General features: G+C 33.4%; 1 protein-coding gene across 1 annotated transcript in view; it reads left to right on the top strand.

Annotated features, from left to right (window-relative positions):
• LOC129219004 (histone-lysine N-methyltransferase SETD2-like) overlaps nt 1–13,339 on the top strand; it is a 53,633-nt gene extending 40,294 nt beyond the window's left edge. The window contains exons 12-17 of the mRNA XM_054853325.1: nt 2,491–2,750; nt 3,719–3,811; nt 4,592–4,737; nt 6,388–6,538; nt 10,116–10,319; nt 13,178–13,339. Of these exons, the coding sequence (XP_054709300.1) occupies nt 2,491–2,750; nt 3,719–3,811; nt 4,592–4,737; nt 6,388–6,538; nt 10,116–10,319; nt 13,178–13,339 (1,016 nt within the window). The remainder of the gene's footprint in view (nt 1–2,490; nt 2,751–3,718; nt 3,812–4,591; nt 4,738–6,387; nt 6,539–10,115; nt 10,320–13,177) is intronic.
• Nucleotides 13,340–22,785: the final 9,446 nt, after the last annotated feature.

The raw sequence follows: 22,785 nt of genomic DNA, 5'->3' as shown, positions 1-22,785 counted from the left end.
TCACAAGGTGAAAAATTATTTCCCATTGTAGCAAGCTTTTACGATGAAGAAGCGAAGAAAATAGTGACTTCATTGCTTTCTTTACCCCACCTAGAAGGTGATTCAACAGGAAAAAATATTTTTAAATTGATTGAAAATGATTTGCAGCAAAAAAACATATCGTGGGAAAACTGTGTGTCTTATTGCTCGGATAATGCTTACGTGATGATGGGACAGAACAAAGGAGTGAGCTCTTTTATAAAGAAAGCAAACTCAAATATAGTTATTCACAGGTGTGTATGCCATCTAATCCATCTTGCAGCTCATCATGCAGCTAAAAAAACTCAATGACTACGACATTGAACAATTTTTGGTGGATGTTTACTACTACTTGAAAAAAAGTGTAAAACATGTTCAGCTGTTTCAATTTTGCCAGGCTGTGTGCGGGTTGGAGCAACTCAAAGCTCTCAAGTATGGAGCTACCAGATGGTTGTCCTTAGGAGAAGTCATCAACAGCTTTTTAGATCAGTGGGATGCTTTATTTAAATTTTTTTGTGAGGAAGAAGAGGGAAGTTCCGCAACATTTTTAAAAATGAAAAAAATGTTTGAAGCACCAACCACGAAATTATACTTATTATTTTTGCAGACTGTGATTCCCATTTTCAATAAAACTAACTTATTGATGCAAAAAGAACAACCAATGATACATGTGTATCACCAAGAAATTACTTCTTTGTTTACAGAACTGTTGGCTAGATTTGTAAAGGCCGAAGTTGTTGTAAAAGCAGATTCTATATTCAATATCAAATTCAATTCTAAAAAAAAATCAAAAACCTGATGAAGAATGGGTAATTGGATCAAAAACTCGCCAATACCTAAACTCTCCCAATATTTCTGCAAGCTCCAAGGAAAATTTTATAATTGCATAAGAAGTTATTATGATACGGCATATGCAAACATCAAGAAAAAATTTCCACTGCAGGAAAAGTACAAATGTGCCTCAGTTGCAAACATAAAAGGCAAAGAAACACAGAAGCTTTGATCTATCCACTTCTTTTTAGATTTATTTGGATGTACAGATGAAGCAAAAGATGCTGTAGAAGCTGAATTTAACTTGTATCAGGTGGATACATTTAGCGATGATATTATCTCAAACAGAGCTGATGTTGCTTGGTCAAAAATTAAAGAATTACAAGATCACAATGGCTGCATTAAATATAAAAATCTGTCAGATTTAATGCTGAAAGTTCTGTTAATCCATCATAGTAATGCGCCTTGTGAACGTGTCTTCAGTATTGTTCGTCAAAATGTTACTGATTATCATTGCAACCTAAGCCATGACACATTACAAGCGTTGCTTATTGAAAAATGTGCTTCTCGGGCAGGGGATAAATTTTGCTACAATTCTATGTTTTGTGATGAGGAATTGAAAAAAGCCAAAAAAGCCACCTATCTGTTATTAAAAAAATAAAAATAAAATTAATTACCATACCAACTATTTTCTAGTTATTTCTGAGTTTTTTTCTTTAATTAAGTGCAACAATTCACAGGTATGTATGTTAAAACTTAGTGACTATGTTAAATATTTTGTTGATACAATTTTGAATGCCTTTTAAGACAATTTAAAAATGCTTTGCTCAAGTGACCAAATGCTCCGCTCAAATTTTTTCAGTGCTCCTCTTGCCATTCTTGAAATGTTGGCAACCCTGTTGTTTCCTACTTTTTTACAAAATTTTCTCCCGTTTCCTACGGTAGTCCTTTTTTAAATGCTTTCTTCTTACCTCCCCCCCCCCCTCCCTTTTTAAAATGTGCATTGAGGTCTTTGAAATGGACTTTTCATGTTAAAGATCCGTCGGGAAAACAGATCATTCCCAAAAAGTCTGGCCCAGAAACTCGACATAAACCGACCCTTAGCAAAATTATTAGCTCTCATTTGCATGAAAACCATCTCCTCCTATGCCCTTAGAGCAGGAATTAGTGAATGGAAGGAGCAAGTCCAATCATTTGCTTATCAAAAGCTGAGGCAAAAATCCCAAATCACGTGACTCAACAACGACGAATGGTTGGCACGTTTTGCATGAAACTAGCGAAAGAAACCTGATTTCTTCCAATGCTTTGCTTTGAAATCTATTACGTGACTTGGGGTGTGTACTTCATGAATGAAAGTCTTCGCTTCCTCCATTTCATCTTTTCCTATTGACTTATAAAACAGTTTGACGTTCAGTTTTAAATTTTAACTAACAGATTTATTTTTATTACATTTCAGATGTGTTAACCATGTTTTCAGTGGTAGAATGAATGTAATGTACTCAAAGTCGATTGTGATATGCAATGGAATTATTATTTTTATGGTCCAGAGAATTATGATTTTTGTCTTGTATTTAACTTATTATTGGTTTGTTTATCTGGGGTAAATGTTCAAGAACCGTAATGAATTATGTTGTACTAGATGAAAGATTATTCTTAGTTATGTAGATTTATTTATTCTTGTATGTGCTTATTTAAATTTAGAGTCTACTCCAGAAGAGGAATCCCCTTCACCTGTGCCAACTTTACCTAATAGTAATCTGCCTACACCATTCCTTCAGATGTATCCACCTTTGATGGCGAAACCCCCTCCATTACTGCCTTCACCAGCACCATCTGGAGGATTTGCTGACCAGCCCCCAGGTTACCCTTCATCCATGAATCCAAATATCACTCCACTGCCTAGCATGGACTCATCCTCACAAATGATGTATCCTCCTCAAATTATCAGTAACCCAGCTCAGGTAAGTAATGTTTCCTGTCATCATTAGAATCTTAAACTTTTTAACTGTTTTTATAATTGTTTTATAGTGTTCTGGCAACCATGACCTATTTGACGCATATTATGAAGAAAATATAAAATTCTTTCAGCAAAATTAAGTCAAGAATAATCTTTTGAACTTCATGGACTGTGCTTATTTCAGAAACCGAGGCATGATGTTACATGTTGAGAAATAATGACTAAGGGATCTATGCCCCTAAACATACTTAACCCCCAACACACAAAGGAAAGGGTTATAAGTTTGATGTGTCTGTGTGTGTCTGTGGCACTCTAGCACCTAAATGGATGGACCGATTTTGAAAAAAAGAAAAATTTGTTCGAAAGGAGAGTTTATCGAGAGTGTTCTTAGCTAGGTTGCATCTTTGGATGACATTATTTAACGGAGATATTAATTAAAAACCTCGAAAAGGTATTTCGTCAGTTTTACAATGAAAACATAGTTTAAAAATCAGATAGAATGTGATTGGAACTTCCATGTTTCATAGAACTCGAATTAAAACATTTTTTAAAGCAGATTCTAATAACGGCTAAGCCCTTACTCATGCAATTGATAACCAAATTCATTGTTGGTTGACAAGGAAATAAAACGCAATGATTTAAAATTTTCATCTGTTGCCAGTTTCTATTTAATAGCAAATAAAATACTTAACATTGATTTTTAATAATATAAGGCTTTTAAAAGGATTTTCAATTTTCCCTCCGGATTCTACTATTGCGACTCAGTCAGGGATTTTTTTAATTTCAATTTTATCGTTGCTTGTCTATGAAAGAGCTACTACAAGCCAGATTTAATTTGCATGATTAGGCAGTTAAATTTTTAGGCAGCAAGCAACATGTAGTTATTGCGTGATTCCACTTATTTATAATAATTTGTATGTGCTATTTTCATTTATATATTTTTAATGGATCTTTCTTTTTTCTTATTTCTAGCCTCCCTTCATTGGAACTGCTCCACCTGGTATTCCACCACCATCAACCATACTATCACAACCACCTCCTATACTACAACATCCTCCTCCGACAGTTGGTTTGCCGTCATGCCAACCCATTACCGGTCCTCCTTCTGCAATTACCATTCCGCCAAATCCAAATTTGTTGATGTCAGCACCTTTACCCCAGACATCAATACCATCATGTACTCCTCCTTTCATTCAAAATCAAACAACTATGGCTGGTTATCCACCAGGGCAGAATATCTTTGGCAACCAAGGACAACCCCTTTATTACTTACAACAGCCAACTGGAATTTCCAATCCTACATCAGCTTCACCTTTTCCTGACAATGTAATGTATTAGTCACTTTTGGTTTAAAATATTAAATTATAGAAATATATTCTTATATTTTTTTAAAAAACCACACGGGTTTAAATGCGACAATGAAGAATTAACTAAAAGTACTTCTCTTATTTCTCCCAAAATAATATAAATGAAAACCAAACATCACAAAAGTTGCAAGTAAAACAACTGCAAAATATTGTGCCTCAAGGAAAGAATTAACTTCTATGTATGTCTGAAACCTGTGGAGACCCATTATATATTTGTAATAACATACTAAATCAGGTATTCATGGTAGTTGTAAGATGATATTTAAACCAAAAATATGATTTATGTATGAAATAAAACTGCTTTGTTATGTTTGGTTCTTATCAGTGTCAGTGTGTCAGTGTGATATTAAATTATAATAATAATAACTAAACCAGAAATTTGGCTTATTTATGCTAGTTTCATTTAATAAGGTTTATTTAATTGATGTATGAGCTTTCAATAACCGCATATAATTTTGAAATGATTTTATCTTTCTAGAATCCCATGCTTGCAGCCTCAGCAACTGCGCAACAGGTACCAGTAGCTGTCGTAAAAGAGGAACCTAAACCAATAAAACTTCCTAAAAGCTGGAGGTCGGCCAAAGATTCAGAAGGAAATGTTTACTATTACCATTCTGTTACAAGGTTCAAATCTTTAATCTTCTTTCGTTTAGCAAGTTAATTTTTGCTCTGGAATATTCAAAAGCATTTTTATTCTTAATACAGCATCTTTATTCTTAATTTACTTTCTCTCATAATGCCTGCCAATCAATTCAGCTTTTTAATTTTTGCAAAAACATTGATAAATATTAGTAATCATGCCCTGCTGAATACTTCCCCTTTTTAATTATTGCCAAAAACAGTGTAATTATTATGAATTTTACAACTTAATTTGAAAGCTGAATTTAAGCAAGCATACATTTGGATTTTTGGCATTTGAAACTTTTCAAGTAATGCAGATTTTTAAAGCTTTCTTTGATTCAAATAAAGTTGTAAGTTTAAAAATGTTTTGAAAAGCTTTTTTCTTTTCACTGTGTACTTGTTAAAAATTGCTTTGATATTCAAACATGCAAAATTGTAATATTTAGAGCAGGCTGTAGTTAAATATAAGCTATTTTCTCTTTATACACACACAATGCTGCCATAGGCAGGTAAAAGGCAGTTACTGCAGACAGGGGCGTAGCTAAGGGGGGGGTTTTGGGGTCAACCCCCCCCCCCGAAAAGTTAGTCTCAAAAAAAAAGAGAAAAAGAAAAGAGAAGAGAAAGAAAAAAAAAGAAGAAAAGGGAAAAATTCCAAGCGATTATACATATATATATATATATATATATATATATTAATTATATGTATATATATATATTATATATGTATGTATATATATATATATATAAGAAGTAACCCCCCCCCCCCCGAAAGTCGGGTCTAGCTACGCCACTGACTGCAGATTTTTCGATTTTCATTTATTTGCATTTTTGAATTCTATATTACTTCAGTTTTACTGTACAATTTTTTTTTTTTTTTTTTGCCATTAAAAAAAAAGCATTTTTTTATCAGTTGTAATTAGCTATAACTGCTTATATCGCTTGTGCAGGTAATCGCAGTATGTATTCACTGCTCTTTACCTGCCCATAACATAATTTTGTAGCATTATTGCTCATTAATTTCTTGTAACCTTGTTACATTCAGTTTTTTTAATGAACTGGAAATGTCATGATGCTCTGAATTGTCCCAAAAATTTCTGTATTGGTGTTTATCGCACTTCATAAAAAGTCAAACTTTTGCTTTATTTTCTATATTTTAATTTTTATGTAAGAACTGAGTTAACAAAGGTATGAAAAATGTTAATGCCTTAGTTACTTTGTCTTTTTATGAGTTAACTTTCATGCTGATATGAAAAAATTGTTTCAAAAAATATTTTCTCTGAAAAAATACATTCACACAGTTAAGTGTGATCACCCCTATACACCACCTTTTTTATTTTATCCCCCCCCCCCCTTTTTTTTAGATTTTTCTGTGTTATTACGTTGAAGAATATATGTTATTAAAATTCTTTTCTGTTTACCATCTCAAAGCAAATGAAAAGGTTAATGTTTAGAATACGGAAATACGTGCAGGTAGAAGTTTACTGTCCACAATCTTCTTTTGCTCATGTAATCCATTTAATGTTGCAATAACACATGAACTTGATTTTTGAATTCATTTCATGTGCAATTTGATACCTCCGTTGTTTTAAGTGTTTGAGCTATAAATTGCTATGTTTCAGTTTTTTTACTAACAAATCTGTCTTTCTGCTATAGAGAAACACAATGGGATCCACCTTCTGCAGAGCAGGCAAAGGAAGATGAGACAGATGATGAGGATTCAGATTCTGAGAAATCTGACTCATCAGATACACCAACATATGATGAACCCAAAGTTGCTTTAACAAAAAAACACTATAAAAGAAAGGTTAGTTCAATTTTAGCAAGACAGTACTTTTCTGTTAGATACTACATTTTAATGCCTTTACTTTCTAAATTGACAAAAATAGTAAAATATCATTTACTGTACTGCCATTCTTGCTCCTTATGCTTTATTTTTACTTTCTTCTATATCTAATATATAGAAGAAAGTATTGGATTCGTGCAAATTTTCGAATTTCGAATTTTGACGGATTCGAACGTTTTGAGGTGTGCTGAGTCCATTTCGACTATTTTTGGAAAATGTCTGTCTGTCTGTGTGGGTGTATGTGTGTGTGTGTGTCACGTCTGTGTGTGACCAGTTTTTTTGTGGCCGCTCTACAGCAAAAACTACCGCATGAAATCGAACGAAATTTGGTACACATATGTGCCCCTATGTGAACTTGTGCCCATTGGTTTTTGGCACGAATTCCTCAAAGGGTGGTGGAGCAATGGGGCGTTTTTTGAGTTACGCGTGCTTGCTATTCCTCAGGAAGTAACTGGCGGAATCAAAAAAAATTTGGTCCATATGTTGCCAGTAACAGGAACAGGTGCTGATTCAATTTTGGTGACAATAATCCAAACGGGGGTTGAGCTATAGAACGTTTTTTGTCGTCAATTGTGACTGCTGTAGCTCAAGAAATAATGAACCGAATGGAAGAAAAATTTATCGGCAAGTAGTCCTTAGTGGGTATAAGAGCTGATTTTATTTTGGTGTCAACAGCTAAAAAGGGGGTAGTGCAATCGCCCGTTCTTTTTTCCCATTGTGAGTGCCCTATCTCAAGAAGTAATGCTATGTTCTGGTTGAAATTTGGAATATATGTGAATCTATATGTAAACAGGCTTTGATTCAATTTTGATGCCAATCGCTCCAAGAGGCGTTGATTTTTTTTTTTTTTTTTTTTTTTTTTTGAATAAAAATAGCTTTATTAATGCAACAATTAAGAAAGATAAATCGTAATAGATTGTCGTCTGCGTATTTCTCGTGATTTTCATTGTATGGAAATGATCAGAAATATTATCTCAATGATTTAAAATTTTTAACTGTTGCCATCTTATATTTGTTAACAAATAAAATATTTGTAATTAATTCAAGCAAGGCTTTTAAAATAACTTTCAATTTTCGCTCTTTGCTTTGCTTTTGCAATAATTCATACATTGGGATGGTCGTCAAGTTTTTGCATGTGTAATTTTGTTTTTGTTGGGAATATTGCTTCCTCGTCAAGCATGGGGAGGGATCAGAAAAAAAAGAAAAATATAGAAGAAAGTTTCGTGATGGCCACAACATACTAGTTTATTTTTCAGTGCAACTTTTAGTGACTTGATATATGAATTTACATAATCATATACATATATATATACTAGCAAAAATACCCGGCGTTGCCTGGGTCAGTAATAATGGGGTCGTTTCCAAAATTTTGAAAGTATTTTTTCATGCTGAAAAACATAAGATCTGACCATTTTTTAAATAATTTGTTTAAGTTTAATGTTTTAGAAAAATTACTTAAATCGGTGCGCTTTCATTGTTTATACTTCTGCCGGATGACATCACAAATGATGAAATGTCATTTAGTGTTGCCACTCACAGAACTAAATATTTAATTCGCATCTTTACTCACGTGTATTGGCAACAATATGGTTGATCGCAAGCGTAGAGCGCAATTTTAATTCGCTTCTTGATTATCATAACGTGGAAACGTGGTAAAAGATGCGGCAAAGTGCATCATTCGTGACGTCATTAAGACCACGCCTTATTTGAAAAATCTGACATTTTAAAAAATTAATTAAAAAATAACCGTTGGGAAAATGAAATTATTTCTGGGTCCAAGTTTTTTTTTTTTTGCTTATTCTATCAATTTCAGTGACTAAAAGTACTACTTTTGACTGAAGGAAACCATCCCATTGTAAGAAACAATCGCTACTTTCTTTCGTTTTCTGTTTTGGGGAAATGACATGAAATTTACTGTTTTCGATCACGACGATTTTAAATTAAGTTTTTTAGCAATAAATTATAGCCTAAGTTGTTCCCTGATAATTTAGCTATCTATGGTGAAAAAATGGTTAAAATCCGTCCAGTAGTTTGGAAGTTTACCCCGGACAACCGGACAGAAGTAGCCCTTTATGTATAAAGATATATATACAAGGAAGCACTGTTTATACATTTTTGAAGGGATTGTAAGAAAAAGCGTATAAATGAAAAAACGTATAATAGGAATATGTTAATATGTATTAGACTCTGAAGGGGACAATTTAATAATGTATAATTGATAAAAATGTACCGAAGAGAAACATATAAATGGCACTTTACCGTACATATATATGATTATTTTAATTCAACTTTTCCTGATATTTTATGAATTAGTTTAACTCTTTGACAGTTTATTTTTATTGTAATAGAAACTTTTAGCTTTGTCCAATGGCTTGTTTTGTTTAAAAGTTTATTAAGAACTCTTTATAATGTTTGATATTGAGGCTATATTCAGTTGAAACAGTATGGTTGAAACAGTCTTTCATTGTGGAAGTAGAAGGGTATCATTATTGGTGGGGAAAATGCAAGAATAATACTTTTAAAAGTAAAAACATAATTTTAAAAGTAAAAGTAAAAAATAAAGAGGTAACTTTTTCATGTTGGAACATAACTTATATTGTTTGATATACTTTGAGTGCTTGAAACTTTTTCTACACTTACTTATACAAGTGTCAAAAGATTATTTTCTGTTTGGATACAAAAGAATTTTTGTTGATGTTTGTTTGTCTTTTAAACTAGAATTATACTAATTATACCTTGCATAGTTTTTTACACTTAACTATAATTATTATACATTCAAATAATGATTTATTATTGAAATTTATTGATAGCTTTTTTATTTAAAATAATTTTACTATAGTTGGGGCAAATCAAACCTGGCAGCGTAATAATGCTGTGATTAGGACCTGCGCAGCCTTCACAATGCTGCTGGGTCAGCGTTGTCCCAACTGTAGACACTATTTAAAATCACCAATGGTTGTATTTTTCATTGAATGTTAAACTTGTATCTTTTTTATTTCGACAAATACTGTCTTAATCCATTTTGTATTGATGAAGTGCTAGTTATGTTTTATTTAAAAATGGTGCAGTTTCTTCAATATCTCAAAACACGTGATACCTAGAGAGAAAAAAATGTCTCCTGCATTTTCCATCAAAATGCTTTTAATAGTTATCTAAATTTACTTTTCAAAACCATTTGGTGTTGGAATTTTCCCTACAGAAGCATGGTTCAGTTAAAAATTTTCCGAACTCAACTATTGGCAGTAAGCCAGCTCTACAGATGTCTCCACATGTGCTCTATGCTTCTTTTTTTTTAGAAAAGTAATGAATTGTGATTGGGATGAAAAAAGCAGGGGAAATTCAAATTGTTTTTATTAATACATGCACATTTAGAAACCAAAGTTATTCAATTCTGTTAATTACATTTAACAATTTAAAAATAACTTTTTGCATTTATGAAGAGTTCTGAAACTATATTAGTCACAAAGGCTTTTTCTTGGTCAATAAATTTTACTTTTAATCTTACCTCATTAGTTATTTTTTCCTTTCAAAATTTTAGTCAAAGAAAAGAAAAACAACAAAAGCTGCTGCTGATACTAGTGTGGCCTTTCCTGTTCGACCTGAGGTTGCTAAAAAAATTAAAGAGCTTTTTAGGACTAAAATGTCAACCCTCATTGTTCATTGCTTGAACTACTATCGCAAGGCTGATTGTCCTGTTGGCAGAATCACAAATAACGAGGATTTTAAGTATTTAGCACGAAAGGTTGGTATTGTGATTTAGCATTATATAATTTGACTAATTATTTTTTGTGTTTCTATCTTCTATTGATCATTGGCTTTGTACATCATAACAGTATTTTATAGTGAATAATGCAACTTATTTAAAAAATACAGTAAAAATTCGGTTTTTATGTAAAAAAACAGTAATATATAATTAAAGAATAGTTTTAAACAGTTTGAGGGTGTTTACAAATGTCCAAGATAATTTGGTATGCTTATAAAAATTTATGTACCCATTCCTACAATGCAGAATTTGGACTTATGATAAAACAACTACATTTTCGCAAGAGTATCTTCAGCTTTTATCGATATTTTTTTCTTTTTCCTTTTTTTTTCAACATTTCTTTTTTTTGCACAAGTTATGTTTCCTTTTTAATTGGAGATTTATTAGTCACAGATTTAGCCTTGTTGTCCTGGTGGTTTTCTTTTAGTCGGAAATAATTTTTCATCTGGAATTGAAATTTTGCATAAAATATCACCAAATCATCTAATGACAGATACCATCAATTTTCTTTTCAAAGCATTGAAATAGAATGCACTTTCTTCTCCCCCCCCCCACACACACACACATATGCACAGACATAGATTTGTACATTCTTAAGCGGATTATTTTAATTACATGCTTTTTTAAAAATTAGCAGCATGCATGCTTCATCTCAAACACTTCTATGACATTTATGGCTGTTGAATGAAAAGCATTAGTAATGTTTTACTCCATAACTTGCTAGAAATGGAAAATCAAGATCATAGATTTCCTTTCTGATAGAAGTCTCCTATGCCTTAATGAGGAGGACATTTGATTTCTTGTTCATATTTATGACAATTGACAATTATTTTGCCATAAGGACAGGGTCGTGCCGTCCCTATGTGCAAGGTTGTGCGGCTTTAACTTGGCAGCTTAAAAGCAATTTCGTAGTCCAGCAAAATGTCTAAGTGTAAACAGTACAATACAACAAAAGAAAACAATCTATACTCATTTTCGCACGTGTGACTCCTTTATCGCACGTTTGCTCAACAGGTGTTCTCCTTGCTTTAAAGGTCAATTGTGCATTAGTTGCAAGTGAAGGTGAATTTTTTTCTCATAATCACTTGAATTATGTATTTTTTTCGTTTTTTCAAAATAAATTTCAAGTCATCTTTGAAAAAACTTCGAGTTAGAGGAAGTTAACTTCAAGATATTGAGCATAATTAGCATGGAATTAAAGACAAAGGGATCGGGACTTGATACGAACTTCAAGTTATAATAATATTCGAGTTATCGAACTTTGAGTTATCCCGATTTGACTGTACATATGTATAAATTTACTTTAAATGCAATTTTTGAAAAAATAAAAACTTATGTTTCAATAAATGTATTTAAGTGTACATTTTGACATAGCACAAAATGTGCACACATATTTTTTTTAATAAATCAAATGTCTAATGTATTTTTGCCCAAATTATATTTGTCCACAAAACCTCACTCCAGTTGTTAACCATATTTTCCTCGAACACCGCTGTATAAAGGCGCTCAAAAGACATTTGCTCGACGGCGCCAATCAAGTTTGGCGCAGGCCTGCATAATGATTTTTAAAAAGTTGTAGTTGCAGAGTAATTCACTATAGCAAAACTAAATAAGGCTTAAATTTAAATTATTTAAAAAATTTCCAAATTATAGGCAACTAAACTATGCTTGTCAGAAAAGAAAACATTAAGAGCATTTGTGGGGAAAAATTGGAGGAATACTGATTCACAATAGAGGGTTGTCTGCAGGACAGGGGTTTAATAATGTTACTTGCCTTGGAATCGGGGAATTAAAAATTGTCCGTATTAGAGGGGTGTCCGCACTTGAGAGGTGTCTGTTAGGAGGTGTTTTACTGTAGTTATTAATATGATTTAGTAATGTTAAAACTCAATATCAATCTAAATTGCCACAAATAAAAATTAAAAATTAATGACAAGCAAGTCACAAAAATAAATATTATAATAATCAATGCAAAAAAAGAGCAAGATTTGACAGATTTTGCAGCAATGGTAGCAACCTCTATTCTTTTTTTTTTTAGGAGATGTGATTTTTTCTTTTTTCATCCAAAGGAACTAAATAAAAGGGTGCCTCATGAAAAAATAACAACTTTAAAAATAAGATATCCTTGCTGGGGTCCTCTCCCCAGGGGCCTGCACAGAAATCTTGTGGACTGTCACAAATGACTTTTACAAGCCTCATTCCATATTGTTTACCCCTACGTCTTTGCATATATTTCACCCTCATTTTAAAACTCTTGGGGCCTCTTCAGGCTTCGTCTAGGGCCAACAGTTATACCCCCCCCCCCCCCCCCCATCTGAACAAGCCCGTCTCTCCCTCATTTTGAAAGGGTGACTAGTCACAGTCCTCTTCCCCATTAATCAGTTGGCTGACACAGAATTTGATTGATCTTTGCAGCTCTACAGGATTAACCAATCAGATTAGCACATGGGCATTAAATGCATACCTGACAGAAAAAATTTACCATTACAACTGTTTGTTCTGCAGTTACAAATATATGTTCTTAAAAGTAAGTATTAAATATTTTTTTAACTGTCTGTGTTAATCATTGTATATAAGTTCAAGTCTTATTGATTTATTATGGGTTTAGAAGCAAATATGCAATCCAAGGTTTGAAAACTAAGTGCAGCAGATACCTTGTACTTTATTCAAGATGGAATTTTCACATTGCACTTATTTAGCATTTTAGGAAGGGGAAAAAAGCATTTTTTACAAACAATTGCTTCCAGATTTAAATTTTTGAAAATCTTATCATATGAATTTGTTCAATTTGTTTTGTTAATTTTATTTGTGTTTTATTATTATTACTATTATTTCAGCTCACCCATTATACAATGACAAAAGAACTAAAGCAGTGCAAGAGTGTAGAAGACTTAGAATGCAATGAAACTGTGCAACACAAAGCAAAGGATTTTGTTAAGAAATATATGTCTAAATATGGTCCGCAATATAGTAGGAAAGAAAAATACTCTCCTACTTAGTCTACAAACATTAAATTAAAATCATTTTTTCACAGGGGGGAGGGGGGTCAGTGTATAAATGCATTTTAACATTTGTTATTCATTTTCATTTTATGTTACATGTGGACGCATTTTTTATTGTTAGACTTCAAATTCAAATTGTTTGTGACTTCAATTTTAAATTGATTATTGAAGCACATATAGTAAGTTAACAACTTCTGTTTTAGTGTGTTGAATATCAATGAGACCTTTGAGTAAATTAATAACATTCTAATTTATTACAAAGTATTGTCAATTTTATTGTAAAAAATGAATTTGTATTGCAGTTAAACATGAAGATATGGTTGAATAAATCTCACTACCAAACAGCGCAACCTTGAGGGTCACAGATCTGGATGAAATTCTGGATTTAAATCAGTTTTCACTACATATGAACCCATCGTAAAGCGGTTTGAATGCATAGGCCCTAGTTCAGCTGCAACAGGGGTCCAAAGTTGTTATTTGAGCACAGAAAAGCAATGGTTTTTGCTGTGAAATTAAACTTTTTTACCCTTTCTTGCATTTACATTGTAGTATGAGCAAATTAAATGCATTCACAACATAGAATAAATCTCCCCCCCCCCCCCCTTTCGCTGTACCAAGTGGCGCTGAATGTCTTGGGAGGTTAGATACTGTCCCAATGTCTCAAATTCCAATAAAAACGCCATTGCAATTCTGGAGTCCTGCAAATCAGTGTGGTTCAGACGGCAAAAACTTGAGGGTCATGAATCTGGATAAACTTCTGGACTCAGGTTGATTTGCACTAGATATGAGCCTCGGTTAAATAATATGAGTTCATAGGCTCTAGTTCGACTCCTAGGAGGGTCTCAATATGCTTGTTTGGCTCCCAACAGCAATAGCGTTTTCTTTGGAATATGAAACTTTCGCACAATATTTGCTCTTCTAATATTCTCGCCTTTTGTTAGTACAGCGTAGGGGCGATAAAATTCACTCTGTAATTTGAATGCATCCAGTTGGGCGATACTGCTGGGCAATATTCAGAAAAGAGTAAAAAAACGTTAATTTCAAAGGAAGAACCATTGCTTTTCTGGAGCCAGACTAAAAACTTAGGATCCTAATTAGGACTGAACTAGAGCTTATGCAGTCAAATGCATTACCTGGGCTCATATCTAGTGGGAATTGACCTGTTCCCAGAATTTCATCCAGATCCGTTACCCTCAAGGTCGTGCCATTTGGTAGTCAGTAAAATCATATTTCATGTATAATTTTAAGTAACTGTTCACTAATAGCATCTGCAGACCTACCGATTTTCTTATTTCAAGTATTTTCTCTCGAATACTAACCTACTGTAATTTTCTGACAGTAATTTTAGTAAACATGTATATACAGTTTTTTAAGCCTGTGATGACATATATAAACAATGAAGCATACTTGTAAAGGGAAGAGATATGAAAGCAGGGCAGTTTGAGATTATCTCCTTATCAAAGAAAGAAATCAAGTGTTTACTCCCTGAACATTTGGTGCCAATAAATGTAAAATTATAGCTAGTTTTTATGACAAAAAAAAAGTAAAAAACTTGAAATCATTATATAAGATGAAGTTTCATTGTTTATGATTTTCATTAGTTTCATAATTTTTTTAAGCTTTTCCACTAATTATATTTGTGACCATTTCCTAAGTACTTAAGATGCTCCAACTTTTACATCATTGTAGACTGGTAGCATCAAATAGTTCAATAGTCAAAATTTAAAATTGTAGCCACTCATTTGGTTTGTGGCTGATATGATAAATTCTTCAAAGGTTTAAATGGCTAACTATTTTGACTGAAAATTTTCTAATTACTAATAAATTATTCTTGCTAATAATAATTTTCAACAATTAAAATCAAGCAGTTTCTTTATTGCTGAATTTAAGATTACTGTCATTGGTTCATGTCAGTGGTACCCACCTTTTTTTAGCAAAAAATCGCCCCTGGTATTAAGATGAATTTCATGGGCCAGAATACATAGAAAATGTTAATATATTTCAAAAAAAAAAAATTATGTAGCATCGGAAAGCCTAGAAAAGGAAGGAAAATTGCTAATCAAGAATTAACATGCTAATATTAATGCGAAGTTTTTTTTTTTTTTTTTGAATCCAAATTTGCAAAAATCATTCTAAAAACTAAATGAAGAGGATCGGTTGTTTTGGAAATATCCAGAATGCAATTTTCAATTTTAACATTGAACATAACAAAGGGCCTCATGGATCATCGTCCTGGGTTGCATACGGCCCGCAGACTGTTGGTTGAGCACCACTGATTTATGTTGACTGCAACAGTACCAAACTTGTTTTAGAAACTTTCAATTACATAGTACTCAATTTGAAAGATAACATTGTGCTTCTTACTCTCAGTGCAATTATCATGCTCATTCTAACTTGTATTTCAAAGAAATATTAATTGAACACCTCATTTAAAAAGCCGAAATTTCTGTGTTGACATTGTACTCTAAGCCTTGATTAGTGACTTTAAATGTTGTTTTAAAATATTGCTCTGCCACTGCATTTGCTGATATAGCATGTACATGTATATATACAAACTACCTGAATGCAGCTAATACATAATCACAAATGAACCCAATACCAATCTGCATTTAAATACTTCTTTCTCCACAAAATATAACATAACCTCAATTGTAGTAAATTTTAAAAAATGATGTCAGATGTTGAATATTAAGGATTGAAAATATACAATCGGACATTTATCTCTCTCTCAAAGAAAGAACATTTCCCCCTTTCTTTCCCTTGTACTCAGTGTAATTCATGATGTAAAAATCTTTTCATATCTGATGAAAAATCCACTTTTAATACTTATTTTTTTTTTTTTTTTTTTTAATGACGCTTGTATAAGTTGCCGAAAACAGTCATGCCAAAAAAGATTTTTTAGACTTGGGAATTTTTGAATAGTTCTTAGGTTCTGCATTCTTTCATTACTTTAGTTTTTGTGATGTTCAACAGTATTTTGATCTTTCAAGCGTATTTACTTATCAACTGCCAACTGATGCCATAATGTTTAGTTGTTCTATTGCGGGTGGTATAAATTAATTTCAAGTAAAATTTTTCTCATGACTTCATTGTACATATTTACTGTAAATGAATAAGGATTAACCTGTATCAGGTGATATTTGTGTCTAGTGAAAAACCTTTTGTGTTTTTATAAGGTTAGTTAAATCGAAGAGCATTGTTTTGTTTTCATTTTAACATACAATATCAGGGGTTGACTCAGGTGCAAATTGAGTCTTCACAAAATTCTATATAGTAAAAGTGAGCTCTTCACAAAATTTTATGTATTTAAGTTTGGCCTTTCACAAAATTCCATTAGTAAAAGCAGTTTTTTCAACACTTCTAAGCTCAATCAGTTCGTCTGAAAGCAAAGCATCAGTAAAAAAAATAAACCCTCCAGCTTCCAACTCATTCTCAGTGAAGTCCTTTATGTTTAGGTCAAATAGAGTTCAGATTAGATTTGTGATAGCTAAAGAAGCTCCCAATCAGGGACTTCCAAACTTTTTTGATTAGCAGCATCGTTTGAAGAATCTTCTCACGGCCCCCTAGCGTATATCTGGCACATAATATGTATTGATACTGTGAGCATTTCAAAGCACCCTTCACGTCGATCTGCGGCACTTTGCTTTTGGTTCTCAGCTCTATACATTATGACAGGATTTTTTCACAAAAAGAAAATGCCCAAAAAATATTTATTCTGTTTTTAAAAAAAAGTTCATAAAAATTTCTTTTTATCAGAAAGTGCGGACCTGGAAACCTGAATTGACCCCTGAACATTGAATGCCTCATATTGCATTGGCTGAGATTGTACATATTGTAAATTTAATTTTTGTGTTTTTATTGTTGTTGGCATTTATTTTTTTACTTTTGTGTCAAAAAGAACAAAATTTTATTTATTCATTTTTTAATTGTAATGTCAGTAAAGGATTGAATTTTTAACCTGTTATTTCTTAATGTTAAAATCATTTGGATGTTATCAATTAGTTCTGTAATGCTATGTGACTTTTTGTATGTGACTTTAAAAAGAAATGAATTACTTTGTAAATACAAAAGAAATGGGTTAATAAAACTTAATTTCAGAAATTACTTTTGAAACTGCATTTGTAAATTAAAAAATATTCTAGATGTTGTTTAGTATTGCAATTGTATTACTTCTATTAATTCCAGGACTAATGTAGTCTTTTGGTTTCATGGAAATGATGTAGCTAAGTTGCACTATCAGGGATTAGTAAGGAGTCATTCATTAATTAGGTAAGGTTCCCGAGTGGGTGGGAGGTTGAGAAAGCTCTACACAACCTTACTTTGGGGGCAGGGGGGGGGGGGGGGTAACCCATTCTTGCGTAATATTTTTCAAGTCAATATTTTGTATTAGAAATTGTGCTTTCAAGTCATGTCGTTTGGCAGTGATCATGCTTCATTTGCGTCTGGAAGGTGAAAAACCTATTAAAATGAGCTGCTTTTTATTTGTTTTACTAAGAATGAATAGTAGGGTGACCCTCAGCTATAGGGTATTTTTTGAAGGTTAAAATTTCATTGCTCCCACCCTCTTATCTTGTTTCAATGCACAGAAAAAGCAGGCTAAGCAAAATTTCCCTTCATTTGGCAAATTTCTAGGGGTGCCTAAATGCCTTGAAGTTCCATGAGTCTGAGAAATCTCCTAATTTTTTTTTAATATTTAATTTTTCTTTAATAACCCTACAGCTTCTAGAGAATAAATATATTTTATTGTGACAAACAATTTCTATGGAATCAAAACACACTGGGAACAAGTGAATATTAACCATTATTTTTTCTTGAGCAAGGATTTAGTAGCAGTAGGATATCTTTTAGTCTTCCACAATGATTTGTAAAACAAATTGAAACAGTTAGAAGCAAAGGGATGCAAGTAGCAAAATTAAAAATTTGGAGATAATCAGTACAAACGGTAGGTTAACCCCTCCTCTGTCTTGGAGCAAGATATAGTACTAGTAGCTCTGGTAGGTTCTGGTATATAGCTTGATTTAGAAAAAAAATTCAATCAAAGCCTACCTAGGATCTGATCTAAACATGTTTGACTCAAAACTTCAAAATGTCCACTTGCATCCCTTTGCTTCTCACTGCCTCAATTGTTTTTCACTTTCATCTTTTGTGAGAATATTATTGTACTAAAAAGTCGCCCGTCAAGATATGAGGGGGGGGGATTGCTTCTACATTTGAACGAAGCCATTGCCTGTTTGGTGATATTTTGATAGTTGAAGTTGTAACCGTAACTCCAGTGAATTAACCCAAAACTCCAGTAGGTAGCATTCATTGTTGACCATTCATTCGTTTCTTCATTCCCCTGAAATAAGTCTTGCCAGTGAAACCGTTAAGTTGCAGGATCGAGTTCAGCCAGTGGCGTAGCGAGAAAAAATCCTTGGGGGGGGGGGGGATACTTTTTTCTGAAGTTTAAAGTATATATATATATATATATATATATATATATATATATATATATATATATATTACTCTTTATGAATTAAACAACAAAGGACATTATAAACGAATTTCTTCTTTGAAAATACCTTGATCAATACTGCCGTCATAAGAAAGAAAGCCCTGTCTCCAAGAAAAAAAATGTTGCGCAAAGCAGGAAGACATAAGCTTTTTACCGTCATAAAAGCTATTATATTAAATTAAAATCCTTTAGCTCATAAACAACCCTTCAGGTTTGACTGAAAAGTGATTTTTTTGGGGCTCATGGGGGTGGGGTTCTGACCCCCCTATCTCCCCCCCCCCCTCCATGGCTATGCCACTTGAGTTCAGCCTTGTCACAATAAAGTCTTTTCCTGGATGTTAAACATTACCAAAACATATTCAGGGTGTCCGCGCATATGGAAAGTCATGGATCTCGAACATGATCGAAATTGGTCATGGAAAGTCATGAATTTCAGGGTAAAATGTCCATAAGTCATGGAAACTGACTGTTGGTCATGGATTTCGCGCTCTGGACCGATTGCTGTTCTTCCGATCTCGGGAAAAACGAAAATGATTTCATTGCCATTCATCTACTTTGTTTTTCGGTGCACAGAAAAGCTGATTTGTCAATAACATTTCCTGACGAGTTACATTGTGTTGACCAATCAAATGAATACTCAACGTTGAACCCTTCCAACACCTGGCGAATTTGCCATCACTGCGCATGTGCGCAGACTTGATTTCCTGACTGACAATATATCTATTTATATTCATGCGCAATTTTGATGTCATTGTCAAATGAACACACTTATGTAAGTCATGGAAAGTCATAGATTTGAAGAACGTGAGTCATGGAAAGCTACGAGCAGAAGTCAGGGAAAGTCATGGATTTCAAAACTCAAAAAGTAGCAGATACCCTGATATTATCAAATTATCATGACATGGTGCGAGTTTCATTGTTGAAACATGTGGGTTACTCAATTATCGGCTATTATTTATATGAGGATGGCAGCAATGGGTGTACAAACTTCTTGGTGCTGGTGGTCTGGCAAATGAAATCGTTTTTGCACCTCCTTGTGTGTTCAGGGGAGGAAGAAAGTTTTTTTTTGGAAGGGGAGGTCTACGGGACTCTGTGGGGTGGAGTCATATAAAAAAGAGACTTGGGGGTACGATTGTACCGCTGGCACAAAAAACAGAGGACAACAATTTTTGGTGAATGGCAAAGTCTTTGGAAGCAAGCTTTTGCTACAGGGGCGGACTGGCCACGTGTGAGATGTGGAAAATTCCACATGGACCGTCCTTAACTCGGGCCGTTTTCTGTGCATTCAATGTGTACGTGCCGTTTTTCTCAATTTTATTTAAAAAAAAAGTTTTCAGCTAGGCCGGCCGTTCTTGTGTCGAGGCCTGCAGCCAGAACAGCTCTTTTTTGGGTGGGGGGGGGGGCGGAGAGAGAGGAGAACGGCCCTCCTTTTCCAACGGTCACTCTCAGGACGTTACTCTGTTCTTGCCTAACTATTACCGTATCTTGTTACGTAGGGGACAATGTCTTTGTTGGGTGGTCTTCGTCCGAAGCGAAGCCTTCAGGGTCCATGGGTGTCTCTCGTATCTGTTCGGGATTGATGTTTCCTGGAATTCTGGTAAGGAGTTTTATTGGGGGTGGGGATCTTTTTTTGTGGCCATCTGAGACGATCTGATCCGAGACTGTCTGGGAAAAGATTACATTGAACCTTTTTCAAATGAAATAAGAGAAAGGCGCCATCCTAAGAATAGAATGAATAGGAGCAAAACGTCTGCTAAAAAGCTTTTTTTTTTTCCTTTTCATCCTTCGTTTTTTTTCTTCTGTTTCCCAGCACTTTGCAATAGATAGATCCACGACTTTCTCAACCAATTAGATAATTTTGAGAACTCCACAATTTTGTCTCCGAGGAAAAAAACGAGTCATTTGTTATACACCGTGTTGACTGCTCAATGGGATTGCATGTGTTTTAAATTCAAGGGTGACAAGAATTTTTTTTTGGTAAGTTTAATATTTTTAATCATCATGTGTTTTTAAATTTTTTTTTTGTCATCAGCACTTTAAATAATAAGAACTTGAACTGTCAGTTATAATTATAACAAATTGACGGTGTTACACAAAAATGGGTCAACCCACCAAGCAGTACTTTTGAGTAAATTGAGTTCTAAACTGATCTTCATAGATGGCATATTAATAGAAATCGTCTTTGTATCCCCGTAGTGTATCAGTTTATCTGCCAAGATATGTGAATAACTCATTATTTTTTTGAAAATTTTTGTTGGATAACTCATTTTTGTATAACACCGTCCAATTCATCAATTTTCGTTTAGCAAAGACAAAATTCACAAAAGTACAAACAGTATAAATATTTCAAACAGTGATTTCCAACATTTTTTTATCTGTCGCCCCCTTACCTTTTTTCTTGAAAAAAGCAAATTTTAGAACAACGTAAAATCGATATTAGTTATTTTTTGCATACAGTGAAACCTGTGTAAGTTGACCACTCCCGGTACACTACTTTGGTGGTCAACTTAAAAAAGGCAGTAATGATTTTTTGAAATATTTTTTGTCATTTCTCGCACCGTGTATTCATTTTTCGAGGAATTCACCCTTATTACTCTTTCTGTTCAACTAACTTTCATTGTTTAACATTATTGAAAGTGAAACCATAATTAAAAATACTATTCAAATAGTTTTATTATTTTTTCCTTGTTTTAAACTATATTAGACGCCGTAGTTTTAGAAATTCCATATGTGCCAGCTAATTTTCTCTGGCTTTCTCCTTTTTGAATTCATTTTAATATTTCATACTTCTTATTAATTTCAAATTCAAAACTTTCTTTTTGAAGCCTTTTTATGTAACACTTACAGCCCAAAGAGCAACAAGCTCGACTCTCTCAGTTCATAAAGGCAAAATTAAAATGTCCTATATCTTAATCCCTTACACTCGAAATAAGCCAGAAGGGCTCTTTAGCAAGCCCATATCTGCGTACCCGCAGTGCGGGGGGGGGGGGGGCTCACTTCCTCTAGGGGGCTGACAGCCCTAGAAATTGAAGGAAAAAAACTAGCATTGAGACTTATTAACTTTACAAATAGACACTGGGCCACTAGGGAGATGCCCTACCCATTTTGTTGCAGAGGGCCCAAAATGTACAGATCCGGGCCTTAGCGCAATTCCAGAATTGCCACAACCTATTGCAACTGAAAGAAAACACTTTGTACTTTTCTACTGACACCTATTTTTATTGAACAAAGTACAAAAAACTATCTCAAATAGAACAACAAATGAAAACAAGTTTGGAGAATAGAGAGCAGCATAAGCTTTATGCTGCTGTTTAGTTAGTAAATTGCTAGTCCGTCATCAAAGCGTTAAAAACATTCTTAGAAAGCTATCAAATAATTATACAATAATAATAAATTAATGAATAATAAAATAAAATAATTTACTGAAGAAAGTTTGAAAAAAACAAAGTGATAAACTTACAAAGGTTTTTTTTACAATGCTCCAAACCAAATTTGGCGTACATTAGTAGTCAAGATAGACAGGTGGTCAAGTTACAGAAGTTTTCCTTCATTATATAAGATAGGACTAATTCCGTTCCTGACAAAAGAGGTCAACATAGACAGGTGGTCAACTTACAAGGGTAGTCAACTCTACAGGTTTTACTGTACTTAATTTTAATTTAAAGCCTAAATACTGTACCAATTTTATCCAATTATTGTTACACACATTTTTTATGTCTTTTTTTCAAGAGTAATTAATTTTTGAAGGGAGATAATAAACTAAGATTATTAATATACTTCTCAAAGACAGCAGAACATTTTTCTCTCTCCCCCCCCCCTTTTTTTTGGTATGAAATTTAGGATTTGGAAGAATAATAAACTTGTGCAGTTTAAACTTGAAGAAAAAAAAAAGAGAGAGAAGGAGAAGTGTTTGTTCCGGTATCCAGAACCTGCCCTGAGTACAATTCGT

The sequence above is a fragment of the Uloborus diversus genome, chromosome 1 (genome assembly GCF_026930045.1).
Source record: "Uloborus diversus isolate 005 chromosome 1, Udiv.v.3.1, whole genome shotgun sequence".
Lineage (NCBI taxonomy): Eukaryota > Metazoa > Arthropoda > Arachnida > Araneae > Uloboridae > Uloborus > Uloborus diversus.
This window is presented reverse-complemented; position numbering and strand designations above follow the sequence as displayed.